At 36.7% G+C, this 12,548-nt stretch overlaps 2 protein-coding genes across 2 annotated transcripts; both read right to left on the bottom strand.

Annotated features, from left to right (window-relative positions):
* Positions 1-3,236: 3,236 nt before the first annotated feature.
* On the bottom strand, positions 3,237-4,811 carry LOC116308937 (uncharacterized). The gene is made up of 2 exons (XM_031719457.2): positions 4,630-4,811; positions 3,237-3,799 (listed from the first exon to the last, which is right to left on the bottom strand). The coding sequence occupies exons 1-2, from the start codon at positions 4,673-4,675 to the stop codon at positions 3,336-3,338; spliced, it is 510 nt and encodes a 169-aa protein (XP_031575317.2). The 5' UTR covers positions 4,676-4,811; the 3' UTR covers positions 3,237-3,335.
* A 766-nt stretch (positions 4,812-5,577) lies between these two features.
* Positions 5,578-11,044, bottom strand: LOC148910051 (uncharacterized). Its single transcript, XM_089032970.1, has 2 exons — positions 10,972-11,044; positions 5,578-8,893 (listed from the first exon to the last, which is right to left on the bottom strand). The coding sequence occupies exon 2, from the start codon at positions 8,775-8,777 to the stop codon at positions 7,653-7,655; it is 1,125 nt and encodes a 374-aa protein (XP_088889096.1). The 5' UTR covers positions 8,778-8,893; positions 10,972-11,044; the 3' UTR covers positions 5,578-7,652.
* Between the last annotated feature and the right edge of the window lie 1,504 nt (positions 11,045-12,548).

Raw genomic sequence — 12,548 nt, 5'->3', positions numbered from 1 at the left:
CTATATGGCCAATCCAGAAGGCCTGACGGTTGAAGAAGCAGAGAGAGTTGCCGAAGAGCTGAACAAACAAGGTAGATTAAGAGGAAGAACTTCATACGAAAAAGTTAAAAAAATATCAAGATGTGGAAGATATCCACCACTTTGCTTCAGTCGTTGCCGTGAAGTGTTCAGTAATGCTGATGTGGTTCTTAACTTATGATGCCGTATATAAAAAGTTCGCTTTTGGCAGTATTTCTTAATATGAATTCAGTGTTTTTAAACAGTAATTTGGTTTCTTTCCTCTTCTTTTTAAGTCAACTATGCGTTGCAATATTGCGAGTTTTTATTGCATTTTTTTGCAACTTTGACAAATTGGATCAAATTAAAGCAGGTGTTTTCCAATTTGTTATTCCATTTACCTCGGTCAAGTGTTCCTGAAATGAAAGTGGTGAGTATGCTAGCTTAATTCCTTGACAGGACTAATCAATTATAAACAGATGGGCTCTAAATCGAGTAGAAAGGTTAATTTGAACGACTACTCTCGTAAGCGACCATCTCCCGTAAGCGACCACCTTTTAAATTCCCCTTTTTGTTTACCATATAAACTGTGTAAAAAAACTCTCTCGTAAGCGACCGCGACCACCTTTGGGGTTAAAATTTTGGAATTTTTCTTTTAAAAATCCTACTGAATATGCATCAATTCTGAGACGTCATAATTAAGTCTTTCTAAATGTTTCTAAAGCTAAGGCATCGATGTTTTACTATCTCCATAAAAGATATATTCGCAGGGGATCTCCAACCCATATTCCGCACCTCTATTGAGTCTTTTCCCGGTTATAACTGCACATAATACATTACTGTATGCATGCGTGTTAAAAGATTTCTATTGTTATCGTTGTTAGAGATCACTAGAAATACAGTAATTTACCTCATATTGACAATTACATAACTGTAAAAATATACATAGCACATTCAAAGTTTTGATTAAAACAGTTTAATCGTTAATACAGTAGTTTTAACACGTGAGTTACAAATTATAAATGGTTTAGGCTTCCTGTGTTGGGATTCCCATTGTTTGGACTTCCTGTGTTAACTCTCTCTTAAGCGACCATCTCCCGTAAGCGACCACTTTCTCCTGGCCCCGAGGGTGGTCGCTTACGGGAGAGTCAACTCTATATTGTCAATAATTAGTAAATTTTAAAAGATTTGCATATATTTTTATATTTGTCGCTGGGGGGATATAACATGTATACCAAAAAAAGTTCAAAATATAGCAACTCTGAGTTTCTGAATTTCTTGTTCGGGCTGCGGAACTGGAAGTGGAAGGAGGGGATTACTGCGTTATAAGGTATGGGTGTGTCTAGGTAAGAGTACTCGGATTGCTAGGGATTTGGGTTGATGAGTAGAAGTAAGGATACTGACGTGGGGAGGCGTGGGTTGATTAATTTATGAAAACGTAACAATACTCATTGCAATTATCAAACATGATTGTTTTCAATTTGCAAAGTAAATGATGCTATATTGCATGTAATAATTTTGTCTTGTATTGCGCCTATTTAAAGAAGCTCCAGTTTCGTGCAAAACTATTTTGCATCAGCTCGATCGTCTTTTCCTTGAATGTCGTCACAGGTACTACTCGAACAACTTATTGGTAAGGTTGTCGATGAGGGCCGGTTTAGTGAACTTTTTTTGGCATTTTTCCTTCCATTTCTCCTTTTAATTTTACTTTTTCAGGTTTTTCTTTTTTTGTTTTGCTTTCAGTTTTGGTTTTTAAGGTTTACCTGTAGCTAAAAGGATTGGTGAAAGAGTTGTGTCTTAGTACATCAGCAAAAACAGAAACAAAATCAAGTAGTTCATAGTACGACTAAAGGTGATCATTTGCCATGAAGTGTTACTGGAATTGTTCAGCATTGATAAATTCTGTACTCTGATTGTTGCATGGGCAGTGAGAAATACCAAAACCATATTTACAGACCGTTAGGATTTTGTAGATATGCTAGTAATATAAACGGCACTGAATAAGAATAATGATTCGTACTCGTCGTATCAAACGGTGGTATCTCCTCAGTTTACTTATGCGGTGTTTAACAATCTATTTGCGCAATACGGTTGACCTGTACATACTGTAAAAGTACCTAGACCTAGCTAGACCTGTACAAGTACCTACACCAGTGTTGCTTGATTAAAAATGTATAATGCGCATGCGCGCGCTTTGCAATAAGAAAAATATACATTATGACAATTTACTTTTCAATGATGAAGACGACATACGACTAGTCATAAATTTTGATCTTCACACTTTGATCTTCATTTGGATTGCCTTTTTAACCTATGACGTTACAATACACTCCACCCACGCCCTCTAAGTCATACCCACAGACTTAGCTAAAGTATATATTGATTTTTTTAAAGTGGAAAATTGAAGCCGAGTTACTGGAAAAAATCCTTGTGATAAGAAATAGAACAAAACAAGGAAACATCGTAACCATTGTGGGTGATGTCTTTGACTTTAACTTGCATAACACTAGACATATTGAATGGTTTAGACATCTAGACATATTATATGGTTTTTCGCACGCTCCGTAGTAGTCTTAAGATCTTGCCATCAAGAAAGGAAATTGGTCATTAGACATGAAAGACAAATCAAAGTCGTTCCAGATTATTTTGAGTACTATGCGAATGATTATTTTGAATTTGTGCCTTCTTGTAAGTTAGACATAATATTGACACTGCAATCTAAAGTTGTGTTTGTAGTGTGACAAAAGATTGGCAGTTCAAGGACTGGACACAACAAGAGGCAACATCACTCTTGGGCCAACAGAAGGTTTGTTTATCGTTTATTTATAGTCTTTATTGACTCAACAACCAAAGGAAAATAAACGAAATAAATAATGATAATACATATACTGATGATAAATATACATATAATAGTGCAATGAAAAAGTATTACAAAAGAAATCACTTGGCCCATAAAAAAAACAACAGAAAAAAATTGAAAGACCAACCAAAGGACAAAGTTAATAAATCACATGATTCCATAATAATAATAATAATAATAATAATAATAATAATAATAATAATAAACTTTGTTTATAGAGGATAACACTTGACAGTAATTCAACTGATAAACTTGTGGTCCTCTGTTAACGTCTCTAGTTAATTAGGGACAGGACCGCCATTAACGTGATCATCCAAGCCACGTAAAGGCCTAACCATTTGCAGATGTAATTACAAAGGCAGCACCTTCTCCTCAGTTATTTTAAGACCCTGAGTGTTGGTCTGACCGAGGCTTGAGGTAATCTGTAGTGCAATAACCAATACCTCCAATCATTCAAAATAATTTTTGATCCCATTTCTTATGCATGCTTATAGTTTGCTCTGTCTGGGATTCTATCCACCAAGAACTCCACTTTTGCAAGAATCACATCAACTTTTCTCTCAAGGCTGTCCATTCTCTGGTCCATGGTCCTGTTGAAATTCATCAAATCTTCTGCACTTTTTGCTTTAGCCAACTGCTTTCTCCATTTTCTCAATCCCGTCAAAAGAAATAGAATCAGTATAGCAATAGCTGCTGGGATTGGTTTGTTGGCAACAAGAGAGCCAATCCACATGCATAAACCAATGAGAAATGCTAGCCGTCGTACACACCAAACTGGGCCAAATATGGAATGAACCAAAAATGAGCTGGACATGAGGAGAAAGAACTTGTTGTAAGATAATCTTGTGAGGGAGATGACACCCATCACAATCCACAGGCCAAGTAGGATAAGAGAAATTAGCTTGTGACGACTTGCTGTTACATGATGAGGAAGCAAAGAATCTATGGAAATAAATATAGAGATTATTATTATAATTAAAGGTTTTATAATTTTGAACATTGTTTATTATTGTAGTACTTTTGACACTGCCCTTTATTACTGCATCAACATGAAGCGTCATCATCAGGGGCGGATCCAGGATTTTGTTCAAGGAGGTGCTGCACACAAGGTTAACTCGGGAGGGGTGCACCCCTTAGAATCAAAAGGAAAAAATCAGTATTTGATTCTTTGAAGAAGGGGCACAAAGTTGAACCAGGGGGGTGTGCATCCCCTTCACCCCCCTGGATCTGCCCCTGATCATGACTATCATCACAATCACTTAATCACTACTACCATCGTCATCACAGTAAGCATTGAGAGGGAGGGGCTGAGAGGCTACAATCCTATGACTTTTTGCTGAATTAATACAATATATTATCATGACTTATTATTATACTATGACTTATACATAAAAAATACTTTCCAATCAAAGTCCACCCCATCCCCCTTCATTTACTGACTGAAAAAGTGATACAGCAAATTATATAATAACTAAAATGTTTCCAAACCTACCCAAATGCTCCATTAAGACCCCTCCCCCCTGTGAACTTTAGAAATGGTGATAAATGAATCCCAAATCGGAGAGTTTGCAAAATATAAATTTCATTGATTAATTGTTTTTCAAATAATTATTCACTTTATTCAAGTTTTATAGTTCATAATTTGCTGCATTATTAATTAATTGAACCTTAAGCAGATTAAGATTACATCTTTTCTTTAGTTTTATAACTTTTATAAAAGGCCCACTACGTACAGATTTTCTTAAAATTCTATTGCCGATTTATACTCTTACCTTCAACGCCAAGTATCTGGTTCAGGCCATCTTCAGTATACGACATTCAGCCCGCTCTTCCCGGGACAGGTTTTCCATCGAAGTTCAAACCCGACATCAAACAATAGATATAGGGCGTGGTTGTTTTTTTACATGTCACGAAACTCCCTCGATTCTACCCCTTTAGACAAAATCCTTACCTTGGGAGTCAAAACAGTGAAAACATATTATCCTCAAAAGATATTTCAGTCCTCAAACGAAGAGAAATCTTTCGTTTTGACCCCCAGGTTGGGAACTAGTGCAAGAGATATATAAGCTGTTTGCAATCATTCCCAAGAGAATGAAATAACAGAAGACATGACGGCCATGTTGGTTGTTGAACTAACTCTCATAAGCACTTTTTTTTCATTTCAGGAGGCTGATGATACAACAGGATTGACCAACTAGATGTACTAGTCTTAAACCCCGTCCACACGTATACGGAAATTTTTGTGTCCGCAAATTTTTTTTGCGGATACGGAAATGTTCGCGTCCACACGCAGCGTATTCGAATCGTTTTCACTGTCCACACGTATCCGGAAATGTTCTTGATCATTCCTGATGCACGCTAGTGTCTAGTCCCTTTTTTTTCTTATTGAGCATGCGCAAAATCCTGTTTCCGTCAGCGTATTCGAAAATTTGCGGATACGACCGTCCACACGTATCCGTATTCGAAAATTTCCACTCTGGAGACCGTTTTCGAAAATTTTTACGGATACGGATCGAAGAATTTCCGGACACGTGTGGACGCAACCCGTATCCGCCAAAAAACAATTGGCGGATACACAAATTTCCGGAAACGTGTGGACGGGGCCTTAACATGTTATTCACTGGGTAAAAACACTACTCTAACGTAAAGATACTAGGATCATTCATTGGACAAAACCACTAGGATAGGCCCCTAGATAGATATCATTTATTGGATGGATATAGGCAGTTTCATTCATTTTATTATCTTTTCATTGATCGTTATTATTATTACATTATCTAATTTGTCCTTATTACTTTAGAGCGGTGTTCGTATGATAGTGAAGGTGCGTAACCGTGACGTAGTCTTGTTAAAATGCAACATTCTGATTGGACGGTCATTAATTTCGCGCATTATGATTGGTTCGACGCTGGTCGTCTGCTCCTACAACAAAACCTGTATGATAACTAGACAGTGCAGAGAGTGATGAACAATCAGAGTATTTGAACAAGTTTCGTATGTTACAGTTCTTAGATTGAAATCATTGTACTGTAGCTTGAAAGCCAAAATGCATTTTGATCTTGCTACGATCTATTTAGATCGCCTTACGCTTAAAAAAAGGATAAATTGTAGATTTTGACCGTTTCGTGTTTAAAAACATGTATATAAACCTATTGTATAGTTAATATATTGCAAAAACTGAATTCACTCAGTTATACAAAGTCAAGATGCCTCTTGGTGGAATGAAAAAATTGAAATCGTTGCATGTCACGTACAAGCAGCTTAATTTCAATCTCATGAGAATTGTTTACTTTCGCATGCCCCATAATGAGAGTATATGGACCGCGTGGCACTAATGAAATAGTTGAAGATATAGAAGTAAGTTATAGTGCTTGGGAACGAGGTTATTTCGGGCGAAAGCCCTTGGAGCGAGGTCGGAAATTAATTTTTCCGAATTTAATTCCAAGGGCTTTCGCCCGGAATAACCTCGTTCCCAAGCACTATAACTTACTTCTATGTCTTCAACTATTTCATTAGTGCCACGCGGTCCATATACTCTCATCTTTGCATCATAATTACCGCGACCTAACATCTATTTCACTACGGCCTGCTCTCAGTCTGACCTCTAGCTCAGCTGGAAGAGCATCGGTAGTACAATTCCGAAGGTCGTGGGTTCGAATCCCAGCGAGGTCGGAAATTAATTTTTCCGAATTTAATTCCAAGGGCTTTCGCCCGGAATAACCTCGTTCCCAAGCACTATAACTTACTTCTATATCTTCAACATGTCCCATAATGCTTTGCGACTTAGAGGTATCCAATCAATACGCGTAACCAATCAAAGCGCTGTCCCAAAATGAAACGTTCTTCAATTGAATGTACACTATAACTGTTTTGATCTGTAAAATACTGATTATCAGTCCATTCTGAGTTCATTTTGCAGAACATCAAAAGGTTTGGTGTTACAGAACATGTATTGACTTACGAAGAAATATTTAAAAATCACTTTAAACTTCTTCATCTCTTTCTGCTTCTTACTGTTTCATTTTGTATTTGGATATCAAACGAGATATTTTCAACATTGTCTGATCAGCCTTCAGCAAAATAAGTGCAGTCAGTTTTTCCTCTGGTTACCCCCCAAAGCCGCAAAGTATTTTGGGTATGGGAAAGAAGAGAATTGGGAACCTATTGTTATGTACTTCAAATGAAGCTTCGTTCCGACGTGCTACAAGGGGTCTATAGCATGTCATTTTATGGAACTTAGTTTTAGGGAAGAATTCCTGGATATTAAAATTATAAACCATAAAAAAGAATGAACTAGAAGTCAGAGAGAGCACCGAAGCTTCCAAGGGCTTGTTTTAGCTCTGTTACGTGCTGCGAGCCTTCGTCCATGAGTTCGCCAGCAAAGCTCATGCGCCCTAGACACTAATGGCCGATTTGTGATAGAAAACGAAAAGCCCATTTCGGTATATCTCGGCTGGCTTTCCACTGGAATCTAAATTATAACCAAAAACGTAAATATTTAAAAAGGAAAAATGCGTGAACTTTAAGTCACTTCCACATTTATCAAGTGATTAATTGAATACGGCCTTGTGTGGCTTGATGGTGGAATCGGTATGAAAGTTGCGGATTTAAAAATATTCGATTAAAAATATCCGTTTGTGAACTTTTAAAAGTGCTGGTATTGTTAAAGTTGTGTATTATTTTCTTTACATTTCCTATTTCAAATGTGAATATTTTAACGCTGATATGAGGCCAACCCTAAGTAAATGAGTCTGTGATCAAGGAACATGGAAGTGTTTTAGCTGGTCCACATGCATCAGCCGGATCGTGCTTCGTGCAGGGATATTGAAGATTTCCATAGATTAATTAATCCCATGACATCATCAAATGAAGGTTTTACATTCAATTTTCCTTGTTTTCTTAACTCCTCGGCCGCACTTCTTGCTCCTTCTTCACTAAGGACTTTGGGATGCGCGGCTTGGTTTCTCTGGTGTCGTAGTCGCTTAATCGCTTCTATCAATCGTTTGTTCTTCTTCCAATCTATTTTACTTTGCAATTCTTTCCACCTCCTCTTGGTATCGTTTTGCTCTTCTTCACTGAGTATTGTGCAATCACCAATATCGTCTATAATGTCCTTAACTGTATAAGCACGATGCTCATCGTGGCAGTGCTTCGGCATAACATATCGATACCAGTTTGTTTGCAAGTTTGAACAAAGTTGCCCAATGTACAAAATGTGCTGATTTTCTTCTGTACAGTAGCTAACATACTCTTTATACTCATTTAGTTTACTTTCCATTTTTGAATGTTCCGTTTTAAGTTTCTTTACGTCCTTTTCGAGGAAGTTGTTTGATTCACGCATTTCGTCCATTTCTTTTGAATGATTATCTTTTAGTTGCATGATCTTGGCAATAGTTTCGTTCCTCAAAATATTTATATTCTTCTCACCCTTAGCAATAGCATCTTTCATTCTGTTCTGGTGGTTCTGCTGGTTTTCTTTCATTTTCATTTCCAACAGTTCCACACGTTCATCCTTTTCTTTGATCTTTTCCTTCAACTCACGTATGTCACTTTCAAGCTTGATTATTTCATTTTTCAACTGATCCCTTTTATGCTTGAGATCTACTATTTCTTTTTTTAATTCTTCTATTTGCTCATTCTTTTGTTCTAGTTCCTCTATTAGGGCTTTCAACTGTATTATTTTTACCTCTCTTGTCTCTAGTGTTCCTTGCAATTTCACTACTTTCTGAAGGAGATATCTTTTCTCTTCACCCTCTTCCTTTTCTCGCTTTAGATCTTCTATGACTTTATTGAACTTTTCTTCGCTTTTTCTATTCGGAACTTCACGCAGCTTATATTCGTTTGCTGCTATCTGTGTATTCAAGTCTTTAAGTTTTTTATTCATTTTCTTTATTTCCTCTATAAGGTGTTTCTCTGGCATGTTTAGTTTGTCAGTTCTTTTTTTCTTTCTTTTTATCTGCGACAAGCAAATTAAAAAAAAAAAGCCTGGTGTCGTCACTTGTTTACGAATACTGAAAATATTTCAAAGAGAAGTTGCTGTAAAGGAAAAAAACACGTTGTTATTGTGAGTACTCAGTTCAGTGTAAGCATCGCTCCATTATTCAAAACTTTATCTAAGTTACAGATTCTTCAGGAGGATTCTATTAAAGAAAAATTGTTAATTGTATGATGAAATGACAATTTCTTCTAATTTTGTTCAATTTGGATCAGTTGTATGGCCGTATGTGTATAATTATTAATCTTTACTCTGGCTAGGTCTTTTTCGATTTTGGCAGCTCATAAATAACGAACCGAGAATCCCATACCGCAATACGCACGTGCACCAGAGAGGTTATTTTAAACTGGATTAAAGGACACGAGTGAAAAACGTTTGCGCATGCTCTGAAACCGTATGCAAATTAGTCAAAAACATAAGTAAATTTGACTTTCATACATGCCTGATAAATTGGACTTCACAAAATGGAAAATCTTAGTGTCCATGCTTGAAACTAAAGACTAATTCTTTCATATTGTGTTTGATAATACAGTATCTTGGTCTGACAAAAGTATACTCTCGAACTTTTTTGTATACATGGAGAAACAAACTTTTTTTTTCTCACTTAAACTCTTCAAAATGTTTAGAAAACGTGCTAAAATGCACGCATGCGCAAACGTTTTTCTCCGTCGGTTTAGTGTCAATCTCGAACCCAGAGCCTGCGTTCCTTCTGGCCTGCGGTGAAGAAAGAGGGCTCTGGCATAATCCATTTTAAGAGACCAGGGTTTCTTGGACTTCCGGTATGACAGCGCGTGCGTTCATAGACTTGCTAAAAATTAAAAGAATATTTTTCCAATTTATATTTTCTACTATGATCTTTACTATGATATTTTTAGTTTGGTTTTTACTTTGGTTTTACTTTTTACTTTGATTATTTTGATTGGTTACATCTCACTTTCCAAATATTGGGCATGCGCCAAAATATGGAATATGCCAGAGCCCTCATTCTTCGTCTCATACTAGAAGAAACGCAGGCTCTGGGTACGAGATTGGTTTAGTGTAAAATTACGCAAACACCCTCGTGGGGACTATATATCTTCAGTCGCAAGAGTTCCCAGGTGTCTTAGTGTCTTCTTTTCATGGTAGCGGTCGAATATAATACCTTGTTATCAGCACACAAAATGTTTTCTTCCTTGAAGACCTGCCATGAACTTTCGAGGACAATTCGTTGGCCTGATTTTTGAATTTATTGTTAACACTGAATTTACTCGAAAACTGCCGATATGATATTTTAGCCATCGCAAACGATGAACTAATAGTGTTAGTGTGATAGTCCCAACATAGAAGCAACAGACTCTTGTATAATCCGTAGAATGCTAACACTGTCCATCATGCATTCGAATTCAAAGTCAGCAAAAAATTTAATAAGCTCGAACCAAAGTAAACTTAATATCCATTCACTAATACCAATAGAAGTTTGAACTAACATTCCAAAATCAATTGTACCCGGTAGTAGCACTAAGAATGATACAGTGCTTTTGCGAGATACATCCAAAATGTCGGACAACTTCGAGAAGGTGCGATCAAACTGCCTAGCTTTGCTGCTGGGCTTTACATCGCTCCTCAGAGTCAGGGATCTCTAGCAGCGCTCTAAACATTACTACACCAATTTTTTTCCGTCGAATATTTTATAAATTTCAGACCGTTTTCAAAGAAATTTTAAAAAATTGCATCTGAGATAAAATTTGATGACTGCGCGATTGTTCGGAATAGTTCGCGGTTTCGACAAGACATGCATAGCTTCCTTCATATTTATATCGCAAAAAATAGAATTGCACCAAATAAAAAGAAACTAAAAACAAGTCGGCGGAAATCAAAATGAAAAGGTATCTACCTCAAATTCTATCAACGGTAACATAGCGGAAAAAAGATGGAGAAAACCTTTCGCAATAATCGAACACGCTTAAATGACTAGCAAAGGATTCAATGGTTGCCGTAGAAAGTTATCATCTTGTTCAAAAAGTCCAAGAGCTAATTCACTTGCTTCCTTATTCACTTGTTTCCTTATTACGATTTACTCGATCGATATAATCTTATATATGTATATAGAGTTATCTTTTAGTCTATTTTTTCTTCTTACCTTATTCTATCGACGAAAACCCCGCCGGACGTAGACCCCTGACAAAAAACGATGGCCGTACGTGCAGCAATTCAGCGAAATATTATATTTCTTCCTTCATTCGCTCTTTATATTGCGTTGCTAGCACTGTTATCATGGTGCGTTTTGATTGGCTGCTAAAATCTTGGTATGACAGCTAGAATTCTTGGAAGTTGCAGGGGATCGCGCGCGCGGGTCATCATTGCAACGATATTTACTGCGCGCTTCACGCGGGTTTTTATCTTTTGCTTATTTGATTAATTAGCCGCGCAATGTAGTTAAAAATCAGTAATATTTCATCGATGACGTCTTAGCTTCAAACTAATTCCTTCGACCGGATTTTTTGGGAACTCAGAATAGCGCCTGGTTTCTTTTAACCTTGCTTGTTCCACCAATTTTCTTTCGAGGAATCAAAAGAAATATTTATTGATTTTATGTTTTCTTCAAACAACCACAAAACCGCATGCAGTGGCCCGTTCTGGTTAGTTGGTTCGATATTATTTTCGGACATCAGAATTGACATTACTTTTCAATTATTTTGAGCAAAATGAAAAATGAAAACGGAGAAAATAATAGATTGCAACTTAGCTGACGGTTTAAAATTTGGGCGTATAGAACTATACCACGAACTGAAATTGAAACTATACAGATTGCACCATAATTTTTGCGTCCTGGGGGATAGTATTGCTTATGTCACATGAATATTATCGTTTCAGCATCATGAGTCAAGCATTTTTTCTTGCTAAGTAGGTAAGATAGATCTTAGGCATATTTTTATCAATAACAACTAAGGAAGAGACAGAATTCATAATTTGTTTTAAATGTTCAGGAACTGCATAGCGCCTTTGTATTCAGTAAAATCGATTGGGTAGCGTAATTTAATCGAAATGATGGTAAACATTATACTGAGCTTCAGGAATTTCGCTGCCCTCGAGAGATTGCCCTCGAGAGACTAAAGAGAGCGTCATTGCTCCGGTTTGATGTCAATCTTAGATTACACATATCGAGTTTGCGTTTCCATACTTTTAACCTTCTTGTAAAATTGTTGTTTTTAGACACTTTAGCAAAATAAATATCAGAAATTCCATTTATCACATACTTTTTCTTTGAATTCTACTGCCATGCCAAGGAATGTACAATGAGTCGTTAGCATATAATTCCACACTTTCGCTTTCGTTTAAAAAAAATACGTACTGATCCTTGTACCAGCGTATTCTTCTGTAGAATTTAGTCGGTTATCAAATATCTGCTTGAAACTTAGGCATCCTCAGTCTCAAACAGGTCATAAAAGAAGGGATGGCAAACCAAGCGCACAAGAATTCGGTGCTTTTATACTGAGCAAGAAAAAATAAATGAATTATAAAAGTATAGATCACGATTACTTATTATAAGTTAAATAAACGTAAGGCTGTTGACCTTAGCTAAGATTTTTTGGGATTTTAACAAGATTTAAGTTATAATTTTGCTTCAATGTTGGCCTATAAGAACAGTCAACCAAGATGGCGTCTCGGCTGGCGCAGTAGTGGGCGATTTATCTTTGAACAATATTTTGTTCACAA

This window comes from Actinia tenebrosa, unplaced genomic scaffold, assembly GCF_029948245.1.
Source record: "Actinia tenebrosa isolate PJP-AT-01 unplaced genomic scaffold, QUT_ActTen_1.0 PGA_scaffold1__47_contigs__length_23844297, whole genome shotgun sequence".
Lineage (NCBI taxonomy): Eukaryota > Metazoa > Cnidaria > Anthozoa > Actiniaria > Actiniidae > Actinia > Actinia tenebrosa.
Note: the sequence above shows the minus strand (reverse complement) of the source record. Positions and strands in the feature narration are given on the sequence as shown.

Bases quoted from the DNA above. Each gene is read 5' to 3' on its own strand.
- LOC116308937 (XM_031719457.2), bottom strand. From the start codon at position 4,675: ATGTCGTATACTGAAGATGGCCTGAACCAGATACTTGGCGTTGAAG. The intron at 3,800-4,629 runs GTAAGAGTATAA...TTATTTCCATAG, and splicing joins CCAGATACTTGGCGTTGAAG to ATTCTTTGCTTCCTCATCAT.
- LOC148910051 (XM_089032970.1), bottom strand. From the start codon at position 8,777: ATGCCAGAGAAACACCTTATAGAGGAAATAAAGAAAATGAATAAAAAA.